The sequence below is a fragment of the Camelus bactrianus genome, chromosome 20 (assembly GCF_048773025.1).
Source record: "Camelus bactrianus isolate YW-2024 breed Bactrian camel chromosome 20, ASM4877302v1, whole genome shotgun sequence".
In the NCBI taxonomy this organism is placed as follows: Eukaryota; Metazoa; Chordata; class Mammalia; order Artiodactyla; family Camelidae; genus Camelus; species Camelus bactrianus.
The window spans coordinates 25489954-25517094 of record NC_133558.1 but is presented as its reverse complement, the minus strand read 5'-3'; the positions used below and the strand labels follow the sequence as shown (position 1 = coordinate 25517094).

The 27141-nt window shown below is 44.1% G+C and overlaps 1 protein-coding gene across 11 annotated transcripts in view; it reads right to left on the bottom strand.

Moving 5' to 3' along the window:
* Nucleotides 1-4493: 4493 nt before the first annotated feature.
* DNAH8 (dynein axonemal heavy chain 8) overlaps nucleotides 4494-27141 on the bottom strand; it is a 219464-nt gene continuing 196816 nt past the window's right edge. For all 11 annotated transcript variants that reach the window (XM_074348632.1, XM_074348630.1, XM_074348634.1 and 8 more), the window contains 5 exons: nucleotides 21904-22060; nucleotides 18117-18269; nucleotides 17836-18025; nucleotides 7867-7988; nucleotides 4494-4915 (listed from right to left, as the gene is read on the bottom strand). In XM_074348632.1, coding sequence (XP_074204733.1) covers nucleotides 4628-4915; nucleotides 7867-7988; nucleotides 17836-18025; nucleotides 18117-18269; nucleotides 21904-22060 — 910 coding nt within the window. In that variant the 3' untranslated portion in view covers nucleotides 4494-4627. The remainder of the gene's footprint in view (nucleotides 4916-7866; nucleotides 7989-17835; nucleotides 18026-18116; nucleotides 18270-21903; nucleotides 22061-27141) is intronic.

The window sequence follows — 27141 nt, the reverse complement described above, 5'->3', positions numbered from 1 at the left end:
CATGCTAAACATACACTCCAATGCTTGAGCTATACCCTCCCCTCTGTGTTTTCCTTTCCATCCAAATAACAAAAGCTCCTCAAATTAACGAGTCAGAGAAACATGGACGCACTATTTTCTGTGCACAATTATGAATTTTAGAGGTTTATGCCATTAGACTCTGGCTTTAAAAAAAATCCAATATTGCCTTGCAAAATTCATCAGAGCATAGACTGGAACCATTCAGCATGGGTTCAAATCCCAGCTCTATCACTTACTAGCTGGGAAAACTTGGGTGAAATATTTAGCTGCTCTGGGCCTCAGTTTCCTCATCTGTGAAATGGAGATTATATCAGACCTCATAGGCTTGGTATAAAGGTTGCAAAATTCAATTCATCTCACGTGTTTAGACCAGTGCCTGGCACATCTTATGACTGCAAAAAACTTATACTTTTAATTCAATAAAAGACTTGAAAATTTAAAAAAAAAAAAAGCAAGTAACATGGTGTTTTTAAGTCACAGACCTCATCGTGAGCAATGCTGAGCACACAGATCTTTGAGTCTTTCTTCAGAGACCCTGGCAGTTATTTATAAACATTTGGCTAACAACACAGCTCTTTCTCCCAAATTGTAATGACAGAAGAAACATCCAACTAGACTCACCAGGCTGTAAACTGCTGTATGTTTCAACTCCTCCTGCTTATTATTCACCTCATCAAGGTTGCGTCTGAATCCCCTAGCTTTGCCTCCATACCATCTTTCACACGACTTGCTTTACTTCCAATCTAGTGGTCTTCTCTCTCACTCCAGCACCCACTTCAACCTTGCTGGGTGTAGAGCAATAGCCTCATTGCTGACCGGCTCACTTCCATTCCTGTATCAGCCCGGAACCATCGGCGGTTCCCCACCGTCCTTCCATCATGTTCACAACATGGCCCCTGCCTGACACACCCTCCTTCCCCATCACTAGTCTACACTTACTAGTGAAACGGGCTTACTTGCTGTTCATTCCTTCTTTCATTCAGTCAACACTTGTTGGGGTGCCAAAAAGCCAGACTGTGCTTTCAATAAGCTGGCTATAGAGTGAGGAGACAGACACATGTTATTAATTCCTAGGATGCAAATTGCTAAATTCAGTTGCAACCAAGAAGCAGGAGGAGCAATAAATCCTACCTAGGGGTGGGGGTGGGGGTCATGGAAGTCCTCACTGAGGGTCAAAAACGGATCAGGTGCTGTAGGGAGAACGTTTCTTTACAGCTTCATTGAGGTATAACTGAAGTACAAGAAGCTACGCACGTTCAATGTGTACAATTCGGCATTTTTAGACACTTGTGAAACCATCACCACAATTAAGAGAATGAACACATCTGCCACCCCCTAAAGTTTCCTCCTGCTCCTCTGCAATCTCTTTCTCTTGCCTGCTCCCCGCCCCCCGGCCCCAGGCAACCACAGATCTGTTGTCATTGTAGGTTAGTTTGCATTTTCTAGAATTTTGTATATAAATGGAACTATACTTTATGCACTCTTTTGTCTGGCTTCTTTCACTCCGCGTAATTATTTTGAGATTCATCCATGTCTGTTCATCAACAGCTTGTTTCATTTTGCTGCTGATCAGTATTCTATAGAATGGGTGTACCACAGTTAATCCACCCAGCTGTGGATGGACACTTGAGTCGTTTCCAGTTGTTGGCTATTACAAATAAAGTTTCTATGAACCTTCAGTGGGTAAGTCTTTGCAGGCACAATGCTTTTGTTTCTCTTGGGTAAACGTCTCTTGGGTAAATGTCTAGGGTCATATGGAAGCTATATTTTCAACTTTTAAGAAACCGTCCAGCTGTTTTCCAGAATGGTTGTACCATTTTACATCCGCCTCCAGCAGTGTATGAAAATTCCAGTTATTCTATATGGGAAAGTTTTCCTTGATAAGGGAACAATGTAAGGATGAAAATATGTGTGACGTTCAGGGAACATCACATAGTCCTAACAGCAGAAGCAACTGAGCAAGTTGAGTGATAGGATGGGCAAAAAGGCAGGTCAGCTCATGGCATGGCTCGGTACCTGGAGTACATGTTCCAGGAGATGCAAATTCACTGAAGGCTCTTGTAGAGGGGTTTACACGGTCTGGTCTCTGTCTCTGGAGGTTCCATGTAGTTTCTTATTTTCATACTGGTCTTTCCCTCACACTGTTCCTTTCCTTGGAATATATACATCTATTGTCTTGGTACCATCTATGGAAAGGCCAAGAATGCAACAGAAATGCTACCTTGTGTTCAAGTCCATCCCCCACACTGAGCTTCTTTAACCATCGTACTTCACCCATGGCCCAGAGTCACATTCACATGATAGGTGAGCCCCCTATTCGCCTGAAGTCTCCTTGACAGAAGACAGTGGGGCTTGTTCATGCGACATTACCCTCAAGACCAGCCCCTTTTACAAGACGTATCTTTAGACACTTCTCTTTTGGTCTTATTTTTATGCAAAGTCCAAACTAAAATAACATTTTAAATCAACAAAGGTATAAATCTCGTTGCTCATTTTGCCGAGACCAAAATGAGAGTATGTGGACTGATTCCAAGGAGGAAAAAAATTAACTTTTCTCTCTCCCAGCTTCAGTTGGCTTAACCATCTAGTCCCTGATCCTTTGCTCTTTTATGCTCACCAGGTCTCCCTCACTCAAGTGTGGCAAATGATGTAATTAGTAAAAGAGCAACAATTTTTCTCAGAAAATGGTTATGTGCTTATGCAAGTTCAATGGCTCAAAACGTCTAAGGAAACCATTTAGTAAGCCTAGAGAAAGCTAGCAGAACTGGGCCCCCAGCAGCTCTGCAAAACTATGGAGAGCCAAGAAGTACCCACCATGGAGACGAATATTTTTTGGAGGCACTGTTGGATGCCAGGTGCCCCTCGAACGCTCAGGAAGCCTCAGTACCCATGCCCCTCTCCTCTGTGTTGACACAGAGCAACATAATCAGCAACAGTGGAGAGTTCCCAGGATATGGTATGTGTGTGGCTTTAAAACAGTCTGATCCGTGATCTCTGCTAGATTCACACCTTTCCTATCTCTTTCCCAAGTTTCCCAGAGGACATTCAAGTCATCAGAAAACATCGACAGCAACTGTTATTCTCTCAAAACCTACCATGACATCCAGGAGTTTAGACTATGCAATCTGCCTTCAATAATTTTAGCAACTGGATGGGAACATGAATAAAACGTGCGTGTTTTATTTGGGGGCCTGCAGTTCTGTTTGCTATAATGTGTTTCGCTTCCTCTGTACTCACCCAGACAGGCAGTTGCTTCCTGATTTGAGCTTCAGTCCAGGAGGACGTTTTCCAGAGGATGCTGTCCTTTACTTTGGTGTGCCTATATGCCGAGGGAAGTGCCAAAACACGTGGGCCAGGGGCTCAGTTACTTTATTTTTTAAACTGCTCTGGAAAGTTCTAAGGCTTTGGCATGGATTCAGTATCAGGAGCACACCACAGGCCACTGCCACGATCTGCATTCTAGAATACGTTTTCTCCTGGTGGAAAGCACACTGGACTGCAGCGGAATATCTTCTGGGTTCTTCCCTGGACACCTCGCCTGGGCTATGGCTTGGCCACCTTTGATGAGGGTGACAGAAGGATGAGAGGGGAGCAAGACAACTGGAACAGACAGAGGGAAGGAAGCTTATGGATTTAGCTGCGGGCAGGCAGGAGGAGTCTAGATGGGAAGACCAGTAGCGACACTTTTTCACTATCTAGAAGCTGCATGAGCATTTAATATACGACCTCATCTGTTTTGTTAAATTGACAATTTCCTTTAGCAGGAAATAAAGGTTCATACTGAGTTTCAGACTAGCTACACAGAGTAAGAAATAGCTTCACTTTTAAAGACTTTGCTTTTTAAGGCATTCAGTATGTAACCTAATTTCATTTGATGGAGTTTGTTTTTCCTTCTCCATTTGCTGCCTAGAAATGTGTGCTTCATTATCTCCTGCAGAGTTGGGGCTGGGAGCAGAAAGCTGGAGACTCAGAGCTCTCTGGGTCTCAAAAGCACTTAAAAAATAAAATAATACTAAATAAAATTAAAATAAATTACAAGAGCAGCCATCCCAGTGGATTTTCTGTCTCAAATGCCTCACACCACACAGCTGTAACTCTTAAGGGGTACTGACTAGACCCCTCCAGCTTCCATTTCACAAACTCGAGAAAGAAGACCAAACTCAAAGGAGCAAAGGATAACACGTTAGCATAAACTCAGACATGGGTCGAGTTTATTCAAGAGGAGAGTGGTTTTTCACTTGAGAGAAAAGTTTGCATCTCCTAGACTCCTTTTAGGATGCAACAAATAGACACTTTTAGTTTTTAAAAATTCAATCCTTCCGAAGTGTTCTAATATGAAGACAGGACTTTCTCTTAAAAAAAAAAAAAGAAAGAATTATAATGGAATATGATTGCCTGGAATAAAAAGCATCACTTTAGGATTGTCTTTTTAAATATCAATATGAGGGAAAACACACACACACACAAGCAACTGCAGGACATCAACTGTTTAATTTAGAAAGAGTAATCAAGCAATTGTCAGGGAGAAAAGACACCCATCGCCCAGTCTCTTAACAGCACCGGCTGCCCACATGGCTCCTGGCGCCCTTGGCAAGTGGAAATGAACTTACTTGATGTCACACAGAAGGGCCACACCTCTCAGGATCCAGTGATCTGGGGACAGGACGGTTCGCAGATAGACCACGGTGATGAAGGTCAAGTCCGTTCGCCTGGGTTTCTTGTAAATAGGGCACACGTACAGCTTGGGGTCCTTGGGCGCCGTGGAGTTAATGGCAAAGATGTGCAGCACGGGCAGCTGTGTGAAAAGCACCTTGGGGGTGGATTCTGTGAGCTTCCCGTTCCGTCTGTCCCAGGCTGCTCCGTCCATGTAGAGCCCGTAAATATACACGCCTTCCTGGAAGAGTCAGGCATTAAAGTAACAGGAAATTTTAAAAAACGTAGGTGCTGTGAGATGGGCATCCATAATTTGGAAAGAAAACATATACCAATCTTAAAACGCTACACCCCTTGGCACATTCCATTAGCAAAATGCTGAGTCCAGTGTTCCCCTGTGGCATAGCTTGAGGCCGTGAGCTCCTATTAGTGGTAACTTGAGCCTGGAGGTGGCCTGCCTGGGGCTACAGATTTAGCCAGCAGCACCAAATCACCTCTGCAGGGAGAAGAAAGTCTCCAACAGGTGTGGTCTGGGTCGGTGTAGGATGGGAGCCCGGAGCAGAACTGGGTGCCATGCAGGATTTCAGCCTGCGCTGGACAAGTCAACATGAGGCTCTAACTTTATCTCAGTCAAAAGAACCAGTGAGATTTGTGCGGCCAGGTCTGGTGAGCAGGAGTCTGAGCGCCCCCAGGGGTGGGTGCGGCAGAGCGCAGGAGCGGGTGTGATGGGCGGTGGATGGGTGGAGGGGGACGATGGATGGACAGACTGGTCCAACAGTGGCTGACCTCATCCTGTGTCTCTCTTTCACACAGCAGGACCTGCCCTCAAGGTCCTTACCATTAAATCAGGAGATAGGACACACACACACACAGAACAAGATGTAAAAGACAGGACTTGAGTACCAGCACACACTTGTTAGAGGGGCTGCAGGATGAACAGCACCAGCGGAGGCTGAGTGCAGTGACTTGAGGTGAGAGTCATGTGGGCTGGAGTGCTCGGGGGTCTTGGTGGAGAAGATGGCCTTGAATCGGGGCCTTGAAGGGTGGCTGTGTTCGGAAAGATGGAGGAGAGAGGGTGGGCATCCCAGGCAGAAGCAATACTACAAAGAAAGGCAGGATGGGGATGGGCAGGAAAGCCTGAGCATTTTATTTAGCAGAGGGTTCAATGGTTATAGAGTAAGTGAGGGCTCAACCCTGGAAGAGTCTAGACGCCAGACTGAAGAGCTTGAACTTTATCTCGTGGGCAGCAGGGAGCCGTAGAACACGTATTCAGTAAGAAAAAAAGTCTGAAGGGAATCATGGCGGAGACTCCAATGATCATGTAAGCTCGTAAGATATACTTATATAGGAGACAGTGACCATTTTTCCATTTCCAGTGAGGATCAGCTAAGAGGAAGAAAATGTAGATTATAATAGAAGAGAGGGAGATTAGCGGCACAGTGTTTTCCGGCACCCCATTGTGGCCCAACAGTACAAGAGCCGTACTTTTTGAACCCAAACCTGAAGTACATGATTTGACAGTAAAATCAGGGGCAATCCCAGAAATCAGGTCCTACGATTACCATCGTTATGTCAGCAGGTAACAACTATTACACAAACAGTGCAACTACTCAGGCATCCTCCGACAATAAACTGGATCCCTCCTGGGCTCCTTTCAATCTCAGAACTTTACAAAGCCATAGTTAGAAGGTGCAGTGGATTAAACAGTGTCTCTCAAAGACTCATGTCCACCTGCAGCCTTGGCACGTGACTATTTGGAAATGGAACCTTTGCAGATGTAATTAAGGTCACAGAGGATTAGGGTGGGCCCTGACATCCAATATGACTGCTGTCCTTACAAGAAGAGGAGAGGCCACAAAGAGACACACATAGGGAAGGAGGCCACGTGATGAGGGAGGCGGAGACTGGAGGGCTGCAGTTACAAGTTAGGGAACTCCGAGGACTGACAGCAACCACCAGGAGCAGAGACAGAGGCATGGGACAGGTTCTCCCTCAGGGCCTTTAGAAGAAACCAGCCTTGCCGATGCCTTGATTCTGGACTTCTGGCCTCCTGAACTTTGAGAAAATAAATTTCTGTTGTTTTAGGTTACCCAGCTTGTGGTACTTTGTTACAGCAGCCTTAGGAGACGAATACAGATCTCGGTACCGGGAGACGGGAAGCTGCTGTAATAAATGCCTGAACACATGGACGTGACTTTGGAGTTGCATGATGGGAAAAAGCCGAAAGAATTTTGAGGGGCATGATTGAAAGAGCCTGGGTTGCCTTGAATCTAAAGATGTTGGTGGAAATACGAATTTTTTAAAAAAGTGGGATTTCTGGGGATTGAACCTGAGACCTCATACATGCCAAGCACACCGTCTACCACTGAGTCATTACCCTCCCCTGAAACACAGAGATGCTTCTGGTGTGATCTCAGACAGAAATAAGGACCATGCGACTGGAAACTGGAAGAAAGGCAGTTCTTGTTACAAAGTGGCAGAAAGGGCCAGACCTGGGAAACTGTCTGGTCCAACTCCCTGCTTTGACAATTGAGGGAATGAAAATCAAAGAAAGAGAAAAGGCGACTAAGATGTTTTGGGCACCTATGTGGGGTCCACCAAGGCCAAATGATCCCACTGAATTCTCACAGACATCTTTACTGAGGTTGAATTACCATCCACATTTTACAGATGAAGAGGTTGAGGCCCAAAAGTTAAAGAACTAGCCTGAGTTCAGAGGGCAGCTAAGTGTCCACCCAGTGGCTCCCAGTGGTGTCTGCCTATCTCAGCGCCCCTGCCCTTCCCCCAGCCAGGCATCCTTCCCCCCCTCCCCGGGGTCCCGCAGCTGGTGGGGACCCTGCTGGAACTGGCCTCAGAGCTCAGGACTGCTAGTCCTGTTAGTGTCTTCTGCCCTGGACACTTGTCAGTTCTGCGAATACCCCAGAGACCTGTGGAAAACCCTTTTCAGCAAACACAAGGATAACTTGTAACTACAAAGACATGCAGTCTGGGGAGTTCTCAGTGCTTGTCATTCATTCCCACTCTGGCAAATGGAAGAGGCTTTAGCACTGAGGTCTCCTGGTTACAACCGAGGACACCCTTGCTGCAAAGCCGGAGGACTTAACGGAGACCCTCATAGGTCAGTGTTCAGCGGGACCTGAACTTTGAGCCCCCGCTCCAGAGCGGTGCCTGCTCTGGCCCAGTGGCACGTACCGCAGGGGGCGACGTGATCTCCTCCTTGGTCTGCCGCAGAACCTCGTTGTGGATGGTCACAGTGTCCAGGGCCCAGCCTTTGTGGGCGCGGGTCACTTCTTGCCTCATTGCTGTGAGGAAGCCTTAAAAGAAAGAAAGAAAAGAAATGATTCTGATGCCCTGGACCATTCTAGGAACAAGAAGGGGAGTGGTGTTGTTAGCTGCTAATCAGTCTTCAAATGTGTGCCCATCTGAGAAGAGCTGAGATCAAACCTCAGGGGGCACATTTCTTTCAGTGTTTTGTTTCAGTGAGCTAAATACTTCCTGCCAGCTGACAGCGAGACAGCAGCACCGCCTCAGACAAGGTCTTGGTTTAAAATTCTCCTGGGGTTTCAAGGACTCAAGTCTTCTAAGGGCTGTAATCCAGTCCCAGCTCACAGTTCCTATCTGAAGATACAGTGTCTGGGAATAATACTGGAATGGTAAAAATATTTTGAGAACAGCATCCCAATTAAAACTTGAAATCAAGCCGTTATCAAGCGTCTGTTTGCTATCACGAAACAATTTCATTTAGTCTAAGGAAATAAGGCATAATACCAAAACAGAACGCCCGACTTTCAATTTGATCAAACGAAGCAATCACCCCGGAAAGGAAAGCTACATGTTTTAATGTGTGTAATACAGTTATTTTAAGACAAATACACGGTTCTGTATATTGTGGCTTCTCTTTAAACTTAATATCTGCAAACCATGCCATTCAATTCTTCAAGAGAAATCTTTCTTGGAGAGTAGCATCTGATGCTTAAAAACTGTACCTTAAATTTCAAAATGGACTTCAAAAATCTTAGGAAAATTTATCTGTGGCCGACATATTCCATTTTGGCCTCAGTGTCCATATTGGAAATCATGAGGTGCTTTACTCACAATCACAAGTAAGTTTTGGAATGTGTATGTCCCTACTACTCCTAGACGGGTGAACTCTGAGGACTTTTATGTACAAACCAACACATGAGTGATAATATTTTATCAGGTTTGAATGGGAGTGGGAAGACTAGGGGGAGCTGTGAGGCTTAATGGCAGGGAGCGAGTTAATATCCCCTAGAACTGGAAGGAAAGAATAGGCCCCTAGTGAGAGAGTCGCGTTCTCTCCCTTCTCAAGTCCCACCCTCATTATTAAATTAGACACTTGGGGAGGCACTCATTCATTCATTCATTCATTCGTTAAGTTTCTTATGAATGGCCACCATGTACCAGGCACTGCTCTAGATGAGATGACACGAAGATGAAGAGGCAGTCCATGGACCCTGCGCTCAAGGACCTAAGTTTAGAGGGAACGTGGAGGGAGGCAGGACACACAACACACCCATGAGCAGAGAGGTGAGAACAAAGTGGACCAGTTAGGAAGGCAGCTCGGGGAAGGCTGAACTGAAAAGATGAAGTTTCAGGTGAGTCTTGAAAGGGTTACGTGGGAGTTTTCCAGATGGGACAATTCCAGTGAGAGGAAGAGCATGTGCAAAGGCACGGAGGTCTAGGCTAAAGGTTGGGCAATGATGGCAGATCACGTTAGAACAAAGGTAGAGGCGGGATTGTTCACGGTCAGCATTTGGACTTGACTTTGTGGAGGGCAGGAGGCCACTGAATATTTGAAGTCGGCAAATAATCTGGTTGTCTTGGCATCTTAAAAGTTTACTCAGAGCTCTCATGAAAACAGGATTTGGAGTGCTTGCATTAATCCAAAGAAAAGTTGGTCAACCTAATCAGAGTAGCTGATTAAAGGACTTTTATAAATGATTCTTATAAAGCTATAGTTTCATGAAACCGAGAGTGCCTAGTAGGAAAGGATGATTTTATGACCCAAAATGCTAACTACAGGGAGTCGGAAACATTGTAGAAGTCTGCCTGGGAGCAACTGTGGGGCAATGCCCATCCCTACTTCATGTGTGGCGTCACTTGAGATGACCCCATCAGCATGTGATTATGCTGACCTCCGTTTTAAAAACTGGAGTTCCTATTATTTAGCAGTAAACATTTTGTGTGTCTGGTAGTCAATGGTGTATATGACCACAATAATAAAATCCAATTCTCCCTTCTAAGTCACTCCATAAAAATGTCATTTTCATCATTCAACATTAAGCCTGCATCCACATGGGGCATCAGACACCGTGCAACCAAGTAGAGTACTTGGAATGAAACTGACCCTATTTTATGATATCAGTGATCTATGAATCTACAAGGTCATAATGCACAAGAAATGAATCCTCGTCTTAACCATCCATCTGCATAAGTCAAAAAATTGGATTTTTCTATAATATTTTAAGTTCCAAACAAGTTAGAAACTTGACCTCACTCCATATGGCAGTCAGGACAAAGCCACGGGTGCCAGGTGAGGGATGAGGACTCTCTCACATAACACGCCTGTGACAAAGACGGTAGTCATTGGTGGAGAGCCCTGAAAAGCTCTAGTGCAATTAAGGGAACCATCTCTCTTCTCCCTACTTGGGAAAAGGTGTGATGCTGTCTCGCTGACTTCAACAGCAAGCCTCCTAATGTTTAGGAAGCACATGCCAGTAGGCGGAATCTAGAATAGCCACTACCTTGAGCTATTAAGAAAGGAAAATGTTAAACAAATAATTTGAGGCCTGAGAGTGGAGGGTAGGAAACTTTCATGGGCCATTCCCACTCAGAACATGGAGAAGACATGTATTTTTTTCAAGTCTTGATAGCTTTGCTTTGGCTTCCTAAAAAGAACATGATTTTGCAGAATTCAAACTGCAGTGAATCCTATGAATTGTTCATTATTGAATCTAAAAAAGGAATGACCACCTTTCTTGTAGACATAGCAAGTCTAATGGAATCAAAATCTGTTTTCTGAAGCCTATATAATTTTAAAAGACTACTGATAAACTTTTCTTTATAAAAACTTGGAAAGCAGTACTTTTGTCTTGGTACCCATTTAATTTTAATAATTCATAAACTAAGTTTCAATCATCAGTGGTGGGAAAAGTGATTCAGACGTTCATATCTGACTCTGAAGTGAGAAACAAAAAGTTGGGGAAAGTCCTCAACCAAAATAACCTCCTATTCTTCGTGAGATTTAACCACCCACGTGAAAAATGGGCAATTTGACTATTCAAACATTTGAGTGACATGTGGTCTAAATAAGGTGCTTTAAAAACGTTTTCCCCCCTTCCAACTCATACAGTGTAAATGAGTTCTTAAGACACTTGTCAACCTTGTTCTTTTTTTAAAAAATGCACTTTTAAGCTAGGGTTATACTTTGGAAACTTGGGTCTAAAACAACACTTGTTATGTCTTGATTTCTGTAACAGTTGTGACCCAACAGTTCGGCAGGCCAGTTACTGCTGTTTGAGCCGTGCAATCAGTTGGCTTGAAGAAAGCCTTAGAGTGCTTTCAGTATCAACTCAAACAAGGTCTTGGAAGAGATGAAAGAAATAACTAATCAGGAAGGTCGCTCTTCTTGATTTTAAGTTGTATTCTGTAATGATGGTCCTATAGGCAGCTTTTTTTTTTGTTCCTTAATAAATGAACTAGTCCTTATGTAATGGGGCTTAGGTTGGACAGTATTTCCTGTCTTATCAGCTAATAAGCCTCTCACTAGCATCCTGGATGATGAGGAGAAATGATGTTCCTGCCATAAGTTTATGACAGGCAGTTTTTCCCTCAAATGAGAGGCAAATGGAGCTCATTGGTAAGTTAAATAAAAGGTCAGAAATCATTAAACAAAGATGGGGTTGATGCACCCGGTTGAATAAAAATGCACTGGGCACCTTTCCCGATGCTTTGCTTGATGCTGTAAGGCAGGGATCTTAAACCTGGCTGAAAATGAGAAATATCTGGGAAGACTTTAAAACTCCCGATTCCCAGGCCATAGTCCAGGACAATAAAATCAGAATCTCTAGGGGTGGGACGTAGGCATCAGTCCTGTTTTAAGGCAGGCTTCTTAAACGTTAATGTTTTTAGGTATCACTTGGGCAAGGAGCGTTTAGCAAAACACTGGTTCTGATTTGGTAGGTAGGTCAAGGGAGGGGCCTGAGGATTTGCATTTCTATCAAGCTCCCAAGAGATGTCGCTGCTGCTGGCTGGTGGACCACACACCAGGTAGCAATGGTCTAAGGTCCTGCTATCACTGGTCTGTATTAAAAGTTCCCCAGGTGATTCTCTGTGCACACAGGGCTGAAAGCCTCTGCTCTGTAAAAAGGTCTGGATGACAGGCCATGGAGAGATCACTGACCCACATCTGTTTTCAAAACAAATCTTGACAAGTAAGAAGAGAAATGCCCTGTGATGCAAGCCAAATATTAGGAAGGCTGTCAGTAATTCAAGCTGACTCTTTCCAGAGTCCCCTGAGACGTGTGTGTTCTCTGAGATGATCCAGGACACGACTGGCTCTGGGAAAACCTGAGTACAAGCCGGAGAGCCGGGGGCTGATTCTCTCCAGGTTGGGATCAGCTAACCCCGCCACGTCTCACGTGCCTAATATACCTCCCCGCACTGCTCTACCGTCTCCGTGTGCCCTTTACGCTCCCTCTCCCTCCACCCAGCCTCGCACCCCTCCCCTCCCCCCCAAACCTTTCCACTGTTCCCTCTGGAGTGGTTCTGAGGTTAACAAACTCTCCCATATTTTCCACCTCTTCACAGAACATTCTCTCTAACCGTCTCCTTGTTGATAAAGCCATTTTTGGCCCTATCTTACTTGACTTCTGGCAGCATCTGTGAGTCCTTCCTACCCTCCCCTCTCATCTTCCATCACACTGTGCATTCCTGGTTTCCCTCTTCCAAGCTGTTTGGATGTGCGGGGACTATTCACAAGAGTTGGCGTGATCTGGAGGATGGTGATACACAAGCAAGTAGAGCAGAATCCCAGTGAGGATGTGGTTTGGGATGGACAGATGGTAGTACTGGTGAGGTTCGCGGAGGATGGGACAGTCTACGCTGGCAGTTGGAAGCAAGAATCAGAAGCTAACACTGGGATTTCAGATGAGCTGGTCGTTAGCAGAGAGGAACAGCTGTATCTGTGAGAATGGCTGAGGTCAACGGAGGGACCAGAGCCAAGGGCAGAACCTGCCTGGGAAGAGTCCACAAAGTGGGCTGTCAAGCAGCCCTCTGAGAGGTAGGAGCACCAAGGAAGGTAATGGATGGAAGCCAAGGTATGAATGAGTTTCCAGAACTGGCACCCTCCTATAGTCGAGGGAGGGGAATGACGTTAGCGGGAGGGTCACTAGATTTGGTGGCCTCGGAGAGAGCAGTTTCAGTATAGTGAGGAGGCTGCCAGCTTATGAGGGACTAGTGGGTTGGTAAGGAAGGTAACCACGTGCAGAGGCTAGAATTACAAGGGATGTGGTTGTGACTGAAGCTGGTGCGTCTAAGCCCCTTACACACAAAGGCAAGAAGGATAGGCTGTTATTCACTTTGGAGGCATTTCTAAGGTGTCCAGCATAGTCCTTCTATTGTTCTGTGGTTGGGGACACGGCAGGTGAGTGCTAACGTCTAGACTGAGAACCCTGAGGTCCCTTCGCCCAGATTCCCTCAGACATTAGGGGCAGCTCTGGTTCAGCAGCAGTATCTCTGGGGCGTGCTTAGGATTGTCGCGAGGTTAGAAGAAATCCCCCAGTCCCTTCCAGTCCTAAAGTTCTACTAACCCTGGTGCACTTTTCTACCCAACAAACATCCGGCTTTTACAACTATTCTCAAGACAGGCATTCAGAAATTGCCGATAGCTGCCGGTGCTGCCCTGAAAACACACAGGCAAGAGGTTGCAGGTGATTTTCACACGGACAAAAGTGACCCATCTCCTTGCTTCAGCAAAGTCCCCTCTAACTGAAAATCTTGATTTGTATTAGTGAGTAAAAAGCAGTCGCTGATATCTGCTACAACAGACTGGCGTGACTTGTCAAGACACTGAGGAAAACAAAAAACAAGACAGAAAAACTAGCACAGTTTGGCATCCAAATGGCATCAAGCCCAAGACTGAGCTAATAAACATTTGGAAAATAATGATACAGCATGGTTCAGTCTGACACAGAGGTGTGACACCCGGGGAGCACGTCCAGCCTCTGCCTTCCTTTCATTAGCAGCGCCTGTGAGTCATACCGAACGTCAAATGGCAAAGCAAGTCTATCAGTTAAGAGGGTCTGAGAGCCAGGCAATCCCCTGGCTTGAAGTCAGGCTCATTACCACTCATCATCTTTTGAGTTTAAACACATCCTTACCTATGAGACAGACAGACATACAGACACACACACACACACACACGTGCACACACACACACACACACACACACACACACATCAGATTCTAAATTACATGGTGCTCTGGGAAAGATACACCTGTGGGAACAAGAGGCCAAATAAATCCTCTGAGAACCCTCAGCAGCACAATCTTAAACAACATGTGTTCCCATGACTGCTAGGAAAGCCCAGTGGGGCACAGAGGTTCTCCCGGGTCCGAGTACTCCCCTGGGAGGCAGATCCAGGCACTGCCCAAAGCTGTGCCACTGAACAAACACTATAGGGTCATGGGTACAGAGAGCCCAACCACTTCACTAGTCAAACCTAACTGCCACATGGTTGAGCTCATCAACTGCTACAGAAAGGACTGTGAAGTGGGCTGAGAATACTAGGTTAGGTCCAAGGTGGCTGGCTGACTCAGCGTCTTCAATGTGATGAAACTCCAGGCCACCAAGAGGCGACAGAGCAGGGCACCGACAGCATGAGCTCAGACACAGCGGAGGGGCAAACAAAGCCTGTCAGCTGTCCCTGTGGCACCGCGAACCACAAAGCCACTTGGGCCTTGAGGGGCCCTCACTGGAGGCACGACGGGAAACCCAGCAGACAGTAGTGGACGTCATGTGACATTGTAAGAATACAAAACAAATGGTCACAGGTGAAAAGAACATTTTCGAGTATTTTATATTTTAGGTGATTTTGACTACACGTCTGTGACAAAACTATGGCCTCTTTGCAAACTGTACTGTTTTACTTAAACATGGTTTTTTAATTTAAAAAATCTACTTAAATGTTTTTGAGCCCCTAAAATTACTTCACTGAAGGGGACTGAGTTAGAAGATACAAAGCCCAGAAGATAGATTCATGCTGAGAAATCAAGTGCTGATGTCAAATGGGCACCAGGGAGGCTTCCAACTGGAAAGGACTTAATCTGCTTGCACACCGCCTATGAACATGCATGGGGGTGCTGGAATCTTGATGTTTTCCAGATTTGGCCAGGTGATATGGAACAGAAAGTAATTCGTCTCTCACATCGAGAGAAGGAAAAGGAAGCAGAGAGGTTAGATTAGTATGCAGGGAAAGTTGCCCTCCACTCTTCTGTGCTACAAACGGAAAGCAATCACAGATAAGAGTGTGAGCCTGTTTGCATGCGTATAAAGATGACATGCTTGAGTCAGTCCAGGGCCTTTCAGGACAGGGAGAGCCATGAGAGAAAGAACCGGAGTTCAACTGAAAACAGAAATGAAGGAAAGAGAAAGGATTAGTATTATTAACTAGTAAAGAAAGTAAGAAAACGGAAGTGTACATCTGTATTTCTATTTCTTTAATTGCTTTTCTGGTTTGTAGTATTTTCTTAACAAATAAGAACAATTAAAAATTAGCTTATATTAACATTTTGATATTTTAAATTAAAAAAAAAAAGCCATCACTGAAAGAGATTGTGTGCTGTGATACAGAACTCATTCATGTGTCTCTGCGGAAAGCCAGGGATGAACCAACCCCACTTCCTTGGTTTCTAAATATCAAAAATACACTTAACGATCTCATGCTTTTAAAAATCACTGATCCTCACCCCTCCCCCGAACGCCAAGTCTGCGAACACACCTCTCCACCTGGATGTCCTAGCAGCACAAGCCGGCAGATCCAGGCTCCTTGCCTTTCCTCCCAGCCTGTCCCTCTTCCAGTGCTTCCGTCCCTGATGCTGCCTTCAGCCTCAGTCACTGCCACTGCCCGCTCTGGCACCTCCTCTGCACCTGGGTAAGGCCCCTGGCTCTTTCCCTGGGACCTGGAAAGGGGTCTCATTGCTCTGGATGCCCTTATTCCAGTCGACCCTTTACATCCTCCTGGGATTATCTTCTGATCTTTGGTGATTTGGGTCCGTCGCCTTTATGGTGCAGCCCAAATTTGCCTGGAAGGCTTCATACCCCAGCCTTACTCCCCACCACCTTTGCTCCTGCTTCCTGAGCTCAGGCCACACTGGTCTTCTTTCCCTGGAGATGCTTTGTCTTTGCTCAGGCCTCTACCTGGAATGCTCTTATCTCCAGTCCCTGCCTCTGCAAATCCAACTCACTGCTTCCCATGTGAAGCTCTTTTCAAGCCCTGCCTCGGCAAAATTGATCCCTCTGTCCTCTGTGCTAGTGTGGTGCTTAGTTCTCACTTGGTGGAGCACTTATCACATTAGGTTAGAGTTGCTAATGTGTCTGTCCTACCAACCAGATTACAGGCTCCTTTAGGGCAGGAATCGGGTGCCAACTCTCTCTCTGTTGAAAGCATCTAGCAGAGGCGCTGGCAGATGAAAGGTGGTTGACAATCCTAATCAGGTTAAATGTTATTTCTTCAGGCTCCCAAGCCAGGAATTACCTGGTGACAACCCACTCAAATTGAGGGCTGGTAAGGAGGAAGGAGACTCGTAAGAAGACACACAAAACAAAATCTGAGAACTGTAATAAAAAAATTTTCCTCCCCAAATTCAATGGAAATTCTAGGAGAAAAGTAGATAAGTGAAATCTGGGGGCTGTCCTTTACAAATCTAATGTCTATTGGCATAGTAAGATGCCATGTATAATTTGTTAAGCTCATAAAAACCACCATGGGTAGTGTTTTAAATTTAGAAAATGTTAAGGCATTTGAAAATGCATGAAGTGAATGAATGTATGTATACAGAGGACAAATAAATGTATACTATTTGTTTAAGTATTATTTATGTAAAGAAAAGTGCACAAATCATAAGTTTACAGCTTGATGAATTTTCACCAAAGGAATACAGCCATGCAATCAATATCTAGATCAAGAAGCAGAACATCCCCATACCCCCCGAAGCCCCCTTGTGCCCTTTTGCAATCACTACCTTCTTCCACAAGGGCAACCACTATCCTGACTTTTAACACTGTGGCTCTGCTTTGCCTGTTTTGATTCTTTGTGTAAATGGAATCACACAATAGATATACATTACAATGTGTTCTATTTGACTTTTCCCACTTAATATTACTTTATGAGATTCAAACATATTGCTGCAAATAGCAATAACACACCTTAATCTGTAAGTGTGAATGCTTCCTAAATCATATCACTGATGGAGCTGTGAGGGGCTCAACTGTCAGGAACCCATCATCTCTTCACTGTGGCCAGGAATTACTTGAAGTCAAACTATGCATGTTGTGGTAAGACAAAAAACTGTCCTGTTTCTGAACTTTATGAACCCTATAACTTATTCAGTAAATATTTCTAGAACGAAAAGATAAAGGCAATGGAATCACAAGGCACTTTTTCAGGGGAGGAAAAAAAAACTGAGCAGGGACAGACTCTGGAATTTCATGGAATTAAACTTTTGCCACATGATCGTTTTTGAAATCAGTCTAATTTTCTGAACTTTAGGAAGATTTTGGCATATTTCAGTGCTTCATTTTTGTCATTTTCATAAACATTTAAAGACTAAGGTTTGAACAAAACATTTTTACTATTTCACATTGTCCTAACCACAGACTGATAGGTCGCTGAGTGGGTGAGAAGAAAAGCAGAAGGTTTTGTGCCATATCATGGAAGTGATGTGGCAGAAAGAATTTCAGAACAAATTTGTAAAACAAATACAGAAGGATCATCCGTGGTCTCTAGTCCTGAAAGCACGTGTTCAGCATGCAGCAGGCTGTACCTCTATGTTATTTTATATAACATACATTTATCACACAGGGCTACTATACAACCACCCACATCTTCCAAGTTTGCCTAATATCCCACAAGCACATACCTTGGGGATTAAAGAAACCAGTCATCCAAAACACATTGGGCCTCCCTTCAAATATCCAGGTGGAAAATTGAGCGTTTCTTTCCAAAAGTTCAGTAAACCAGAAGCCCAGTGTGGATGAATCCCAGGACACTCTTTTCCAGATCTGGGGTATACGAGCATCATACATGTTATCCAGAGCATCTCTCAAGTTCTGGAAAAACAAAAAGGTACAGTTAAAATCTAAGAATAAGAAAAAAAATCAAAAAAAGAGGGAAATGACTACTGAGATAATAACAGCTCACCTCACTCATAATGATCGTTCCTTCAATGGCCAATTTTAGATCACTCAGGCTGCTGCGAAGTATTGAGATGACTTTTTGCATCCTGTCAATTTCTTGTCTAAGAAATATGTTCATTGAGTTAAGATGCCCCATCTTTATCAAACGAGCTTTCACCTAAAGCAAAGCATACAGTATGAGGAGATTTTTTAAAAAATCATCTGTTACTTCTCTTCCAATGACCTCTCCCTTCTCTATTCTTTTTCTTCCTCTGGATGTATCTCTACAAGCCCAAATGAACTCTAAAATATCTCTTGCGGAACCGAATTTGCCATTAAATTCCCCATTTGCTGGGCTTCAAAAACTACTGTTCAACTAAAATGATTTATATTTCCTACTGATTGTACTTAGTTGATAATTGGAAATGTACTTTGAAAAGCTGAAATAAAATTGTATGTACCTTTTTTCCCCCCGTTCAGATGATTAAGCACTAAGTGTCAGTTAAATATCCTTTTGCAGTCTAACCCTCATCAGAGTACAGCTTGGAAGACTTCTTTTCCCATAGTGCTTGCAGAGTCGCTGTTAGAAATGTCACAGAAAGTTAACACAGCCGAAATCTTTACAGAACAGTTACCAATAAATATGATTGGCTGCACTTTCCTAAGATCACTGTTGCCCTGGCTAGGGTGACTTAAGGAGAGCCTTTCCTAATCTAATCAATGGAAATATTTGACTTTGTGGGAGAGCCATTAAGCACCTGTCATTTGTTCCTTTTAATATATAATTTATTGACCATTTTGAAGAAATCGATATAAAAGCATCTGGTTGTGAGAACAATAAAATATAACAATTATTGGGAAATAAGCCAATACATACACACAATTCAATTTAGTGACATATGCCCAAGAAAAGATTGACTACAAATACTGGCAAGAACTCATAAAGAGATTTGAACTTTCTGCTGGTCACAGTCGAAGAGTTGCCAGAATAGAAGGGGTAAGGATAGACACATGGAGTGGGAGAAAATTCAGAGTGAGGTACCAGTCCAAAGAATCCCCAGAAAGCCGGTAAATGGTAGCATTCCCTGCTGGAGACACCCACTGCCCCTTCTTGAGTCCTGGGATGTTAGAGACAGATGGGCTTCTGGCTCATCCGGACCATCCTCCTCGTTTGACATAACAGGTTTCCTGGCACACTGCAGTGGATGCCTCCAGTGAGTGAGGGATGAGAGGAAAGCAGTGATATAAAACTGAACACCTGGACAGGATGACCTGTGCAGGCAGAGCAAGTGATATTGAAACCTGAGTGAAACATGCCAGTGGAGGTCCCCATCCCATTCCGCACACCAACCTTCAGGTATTTGCCTAAATTCCTGGTTCTAGAACTTCTATTTTTTGCAGGCTCCACTGCCCTGTTCTCATCTCAAGCCCTTCATCCTCCAGTGGCTAAATGGCATGTATCTCATTCCCTTTAAATCATGACTACTCTGGAAATTCACACCTTAAGGAAAAGGGAAATTATGGAAATGCTTGTGTAACACCCACGAGTGAGACATTAAGCCCACACACTGGCTATAATGTCAAATCAATAGACAGGTAGCTTTCAGTATGCTAACAGCCCCAAACAAATCACCTTGCCCTACCTCGGGTTTTAAAAGAGAGACTTTTCTTGCAATAGATACATGCTTAGGAAAAAATTAAGACTCTAGAAAATCTAATTTTAGTACCAATTTTATTTTGAGTATGATTATTATTCCAGCCTAAAATCATCTTTTTATTAATAAGTGAAAGCTCTGCTGTAGTCTTACACAGAATTTTTATTATGTTTCTGAAACCAAGTAGTCTTTTCTACAGTTATGCAGCTCTGCTTTGAAGTACAATTATATTTCAATTATTAAAATTCACTTTACAGACACATTTTTAAGAACACATCTCTTCTGTAAAATAAAAGACACTAAAGAGTAAGTGATCTTGGAAGAGGAAATTCTTTGAGATGTCTCCTAGGACGAACTCCCTCCATCTACCAATCCACTTAGTGACGTCCCTCACACTCAGTCCCTGCTGGGATGTTGCTAGAACAGAGGTCTAGGTGAAGTGGCCCCGACTAACTCTGAACAGCTCAAATTATCCCAAGGTCTTGAAATCCTCCTCTAGTAGTACCAACCTGTGCTCTAGTCATAGACTAAATTTTATTTCACTTTCACATACCAATTTTTAAAATCTTTGAAGGCAGGTATTATGCCTCGTCTGTCTTCTGAAGACCATTTACAATGAATCATAGAAAGCATGTACTTTAATGTTTATCCACTTAAAGAATATTTTTCTCCTCTTACTATAACTATCTCTATGTGAAGTCACCGATTTCAGCATCTTGGCCAAACGCCTTGGTAACCATCTACACAAAGGAAGCAATAATTGTTTTAAGAAGCGAGAAAACTTTTTTTTTTTTTTTTTTTTTTTTTTTATTGTTGGAGGCACTCACTGCAGATGCGGGGCGGTGCTGTAGCCCAGGCAGCCTAGGGGCTCCCAGCTGACAAGTGCATCCTTCCCAGACGCGGAGACACAGGACAGGGTAGACACAGGACCACAGTTACACCTGCATCAGGGCATCAGCCTCTCACTTTTTGGTTGTAAAGCTAAACTTGCTCTAGCCAAGTCTAGGACTCAGATGAAGCACTGACCGTCAGCAGTGAGGGATGGAGGCTGAGAACAGAAGAGAGGAGGCCCTGGATGGCCAGAAGGCACAATCCTGTGTTCTTGCATGAAGGAGGCGGCCAAGTTGGAGGCTGTCTTACAGAACTTTTAGATGGTCCAGAAATTTTACCACAATTAAAGATTTATTTAGATCAGCAGTTCTCAAAGTGTGGTCTGGGGCCCCTGAAAGTCCCTGAGCTCCTATTAGGGGGTCCACAAGGTTAAATTTTTTTCATAGTAATACTAAGACATAACTTGACTTTATACTCCCCTTCTCTGAGGAGTGTACGGTGGAGTTCTCCAGAGGCTACGTGACCCTGGTATCACAACAGATCCAATGCAGAAGCAGATAAGAGGATCTAGCTGCCTTCTAGTAAACTGGATGTTAAAGAGATTTACAAAAATATAAAACAATCCCATTTTTCCCTTTGAATATTTTGTTGTTGAAAGTATACTTATTTCAAAATATGTTATGTTAACATGTAACGGGTTTATTAATGATATTTTACAATAAATTAATATTTTTGAAAAATTTGTTTAAATTTCTAACATATTAAATGTCAGTAGATATGATCCATATAAAGAAGCTATTTGGGGTGCTCAGTCATTTTGTAAAGGAGTCGAGATTAAAAAACTTTGAGAAAAACTGATATTAACAAGCCAACACCTGGGAGGTTCAAGCAGTAGAAAGCTATTGCCATCCAAACTGGGGAGTGAATTCACGTAAACAGCTCACTTTCTGTTACCTGGCTGAGAGGACTAAGAGAATGAAAAGGATGGAGGGCAGGAGACAAAAACAAGGCATCAATTTAAAGAACAGGCAAAGCAGGCTTGAGTAAGAGAGGTGGGGAGAGGTTTCCAGCCTGGAGACCCAAAGACAGAAGTATCCAAAGACAGGAAAAGGGTCTAGAAAAGGCAATTGAGAGAGAAAGCAGAGAAGAAAGGAAAAGTGCAGATCATAATCTGCAACACGCTTGAGCACGGGTGAAGAAGAGAAGACCAGAAAGTAAAAAAAGATTGAGCAGAGAGGAAGGGACTGGAACACACTGTCCCAGGACTGTGCTCAGCTCCGTGGAACACAAAGATGGCCCTGTGCAGCAGGGGGACCGGGGACTTACCTCATGTGGAATGTAGTCAGGAGGCAGCTTGCTCAGCATATCTTCAGATAACCTGTACACAATGGCTTCCCGGGTCTCTCCCATGCCCCCTCCGCTCTCTTTGGGTTGAATGTTGGTAATTGTTTCAAGAACAGCAGAAGCAGTGTTACTCTGATACCTGACAGAGAGAGCGAACTGTTCAGAACTAGCAGGGAAATGCACCTTCAGAGATAATTATCAACACTAAGATGAAATGATGAATCACTTAAATCAAATCCAGCCCAAAATAAAGAAAAAATAAAAAGGAAACTTTACCAGCAACCTACAGGAATGAAAAAACTATAGAGGTCTACTCCACTGCCTCCTGTTGGGACATCGAGAACACCACAGAAGTGAAAGCTCTCCATCTTCAGGGAAAGAGAGCCCACCAGTGTCCATAACATCCAAAGCAGTGCTGTCCAGTCTTGCTCAGAGCTAACTGAAACACTGCATGCTGGACAAGCCCACCTCTTTTCATTCTCACCTGCTTCTGGACTGGTTGTAAGAATCTACCATTAAACGATTATTTGTGAGATCAAAGAGCAGCACTCATATTTCTTCACTGAACTATAAATAATTAAAATTTATTTGATCTTTTCTATCTCATTTTTTCACCTTTTCAGGTGTTTTATGGTTTCCAAAGTGATCTGTTGGCATCTATCTACTCCACTTGTCTAGGTGCAGCAACAGTTCTTTAAAAATTCACATATTCAATAAAGATTTACTATGTACCAGGCTCTGAGCTAGGTGCCAGTTACAGTTATGGTAGGTGACTGTCTCATGAATTCGTGTATCTACATTTTCATTGACTCCTGGGGCTGTTTCTTGAGTCAAACAAACCCCAAGTCTAGCTCATTGTTTTATTGCTCCTTTCCCCTCCCCTGACCCGTTTCCTGCCCCATTTCCTTTAACGGCATCAATGTTTGGGCCCAGGTGCCCACCCTACAGATTCAGAGAGAGTGCCTCCTCCTGATGTCATAGTCCCCAGCACTTCTTGGTTTCCAAGTCATTTCTAGCATCTACCTAGAAATTTCCGGCATCTTTATCCCCAGCACCTTCAAATTGTCACAAACTCTTTCGCGTGACGCCCTGAATCTTTGAAAGCCAGTGCGCGTTTGTATCAGCCTCCTGATCAGGTTAGCCCCACTTCAGGCCCCTCCCCTACCATGCTCTAGGCACATCAGACTCAGTTCCCCTGACAAATCCCACCTTTTAATATCTTCATGCCGCTCCTTGAATTGTCCCTTCGTGGGTGTGCCCTAATGTGTGCCTTTTTTCTCTCACCAAGCTGAAGGGTTTCATTTATTTAACTGTTGGTATTTAAGGTGTACAACTCGATGATTGGATAGACATATACACACACACCCCTCCTGCTCACTGTCTTCCTCTTTCCGTGCACTCCGCCCTTCCTGCCCTTCTCCCCACACTGCAGTCACCCCCTCCCCGCCTTCTCTCCAGCCTGAGAACTCCTGCACATCCTTTAAGGCACAGCTCAGATGTGGCTCGTCTCACTAGTTTACTCTGATCCCTAAATTGGAATTTATTGCCTCTTTGCCTTTGTCCTTACAGCAATGTGTATAACACCTCCTGATTTTAGAGTTTACCTTGTCGTACTGTGTAACTACTTCCCTAATAGATGAGGAGCTCCGGGGGCCAGGACTACGTCTCCCTAATTTCTGTGTCCCCAAGCTGGCTGGAGACTACGTTCTCAATAAATACTTGTTTACTGAATTGAGGCCAACTGGCTTGGATTTTATGAAACCTCAGATATAAAAGAGAGCAATTCTCCCATATTTAAAGGGCATGAAAATTTAATTATTTGTTTCTTCTTATGGTAAAAGTATAGTATATTATCATTACTATCTGGTTCCTGGCATCCTCCCATAGACAAAGGGAAATATATGTGTATGTACTCCTCAAAACACAGGAGAATCGGATAGATATAATTTAAATATTAATATATTTAAACACAGAGCTTTAAAATTTAAAGAGAAGAAAATGACAGTAAATTTCCATTCGTACTAAGAAACTCAGAGTTCATTCTTGCTACCTGTTCTAGCCACAAACAAAAAGGGGGAAGACCCCGTATCTGGGACTCTCAGGAGCTCTCTCTGCTCACCTCCAGCTTGAATCCTCTCTGGAAACATGCTCTGCACCAGTGGCTGGGTGCCAACAGCACACACCAGTGCGGACACAACCTGCCCGCTCTTGGCTGGCGCTGGCCACGTTCACCAGCGCTCCAGGGAAGGACCGATGGGTTTCACCTAAGAAATCACTTTCATGGTGGGTGATTTTATTTTTTTATGAGGTGATCTGAAAATAGTCCTCAGGCTCTGGATGTGAGGACGAAGCCCTGAAAAGCTGACCCATTTTGCGTAAGAGCTGGACAAGCTCTCCAGATCACGTCCCCACCACACCTTTTATTAGGCACAGAATGCTGGGGCTGTACAGGTTCCATTTCTTTTTCTACAAGGTAACTTCATGTTTTGCAAAGGTAGGAAAGGCAGAAGGCTAGTTAGCTAGCTGTAATGGAGAACTGTATCTCTATATGCCTCAAAGCCCAAGGGCTTTCAGGAAAACTATCCCCATAAATGCCATGAGATGAAGAATAAGAAGTCTAATAGTCCATGAGCTTTGGTCTCAAGTTACTTCTAGAAGAAAATTTCTCTTTGGGGTAAATGTGAGAAGCAACTTGTACTGATCTTGTAGCTTTGTGGTTTGGGGGAGATTTCTAGGTCATCTCCGTCAGGTGGTTGAGTCAGGGTCGTGGATAATAGAAATGCAAAACAGCTGAAAAACAGAACGGTCTATAAAATAAACAACCATCTAAAGAGATACTGGTGCACTATCACATCCAAACCAGCCTAAATTTATATACATCTTTGCACGTGAAATGTCAATGAGCATAAATTGTTTAATAAAAATCTGAAACTCAGAAGTCAGCTCATTCTAAAAGGAATACAATTAAATTCATCCTGCATAGAAATGAGTATGAAAGATGTGTTAAGATATTGGATAAATTTCAAAAGGTAGAAAAGAAAGCATAACTGCTAATGAGTGAAAGAGTGAAAATAACTGTTTTTGACATTGAGAGTGTTGAATCTGCAGACTCCTTGGTACCTTGTAAGTCTAGATAATAAAATGTGAATAAACTATGCATTTTTATGGTTCCTGTCACCAAGGCATCTAAGGTCTTGGGAGAGATTTTCCTTATTTTACAGCATTTATTCAGCTGGATTTCCCCCCTCTACTTTAGGGATTCTGCTTTCTCAAGCAAGGATTGAGGAGAAAGACTCATGGCCCCCTTTCCCAAATTTCCCTCCTCCCTCAAATGCATGGATGCTAACTTCAGACTTAGCAGAGTTAGCAGATTTCGATAAGCAGAGACATAGGGTTCTCCACCACAGTCCATTTACAGCCAGTAAGCCTACCTGGAAGCCAGGGTGCTGTTGTATGGGGTGGACAGTCAGGCGGGTTAAATAATTTAGGGTTCCTCTAGCCGAGGACATCCACACAGACTCAGCCAGTGAATCCTAGAGTCCACCCCTCCTCTGGCTAACTGTTGTCTCTGCACAAATGCACTCAAACCTCTCACCTGGGCTCCAGTCCACATGATACACTCTCTCCCCACTCAGGTACATCCCACTGTCTTTCCCAATTCAACACACCCAAACCCAACTCTGTAATTCCCCCTGAAGTGCACTCCTGCTCCAACTCCTCCAACATCCCAGCTCCCAACCAGAAATAACAGGTAACCCTTTACTTCTTTTGTTTCACACAGAACTTGGAGTCACTTCTCAATGGAGTGGGAAGGGTGGCTGGGAGACCAGAGGTAGGTTTTAGCTGGGGAGCTTCGTCCGCTATTGCTTACTGCCTTCTAGTGGCTGGTGGGGGAACAGCGAGCGGTTGGAGCGCAGCCCTCCAGAAGGTTGGCTCAGTTACCAGGAAGAGGGAGGTTGGGGTTACAGTCACCATGTATTTCAGAGACCAGAGAAGAGAAGAATCAAGCCTAGGACAAAGCTCACACAGGGACCGAGAAAACAACCAAACGTGGAGCTTCCGAACAGAGCCTACTGCCTGAGCAGGAGCCAGAAACGGGCCAGGGTCCCTGGAAAGCAGAGGAGGCTAGGGAAGACCCAAGGATGAAGGGGGAAGTGAAGAATGAAGAGAGAAGAGAGTGGGGCCACAGACCTTACGGCCAGCTGGTTGCCTCCAGCAGAAACAAGCCTCCATTTGAGGCAGAGCTACAGCACGTTGTACCCGACCTCACTCAGTGTGACGAGGGACTGCGAGGTCCTGACAGTCCACTCCAGCAGGCCTGCCAGTGATGGCACGGAAGCCTCTGTGCAGAGTTGTGAAGACAGACTTGACAGAAAACAAAGAAGGCTCGCCCTTGTGAGAGTGTGAGATGTCTCTAAGAACACCTTATTATCTAGTTGTGACTTTTGAGCCGTGTTCATGTTTCACGTGTTTAAAACAATCAGCAAAAATGAAAAAAAAAAAACCTAAAGTGTAATACAAACAAATGAATGTACCTATATATCACTTGGCAGCATAACCACACAGAAACAACAGCCTGAGCGACTTGAACATAGTGCTCTGTCTACCCTCAGGGGGAAATATTCTGAGGACAAAAAGAACCGCAAAGAAATCTTCACCTCCACTTAGTACGTTTGTTGTTGGTCGTGGTGCTGGTGGAGTAATCTGGAGCAAATGAGTCAACATACTGAAGTTGCTGGGAACCAGAGTGATCCTTATGGGAGAAAGGAGACAGCAACAGGGAAGGAGGGAGGACGAGGACAAGCCCTAATGCGTACAGTTGATACTGGAGTTACTAGTACTAGCTCATGAGGTTTTTAAAAGTACATATTCCTGACCTCTGTCCACTCGGAGGGTCTGCAAGCGCGCACACACACACACACACACACACACACGGAGAGAGAGAGAGAGACAGACAGACAGAGAGAATTAGATGTGGTTATATTTGGCTATAGCTGTAGATATATAAATATACAGATATAAATATCAAACATGAAAAAGCAAATGGAACAAGATGTTCACAATTGGTGAACCTGGGTGAAGGGCATATGGGTTTTCACTATACTTGTAGCTTTTCTGACGGCTTATAATAGTTCAAAATAAAAAGTCAAGAGAGAAAAATAGTTTGTCTTTATTATTGCCTCCTATCTGGATTACAATTTGGTTGCCCTTCTCTGAACT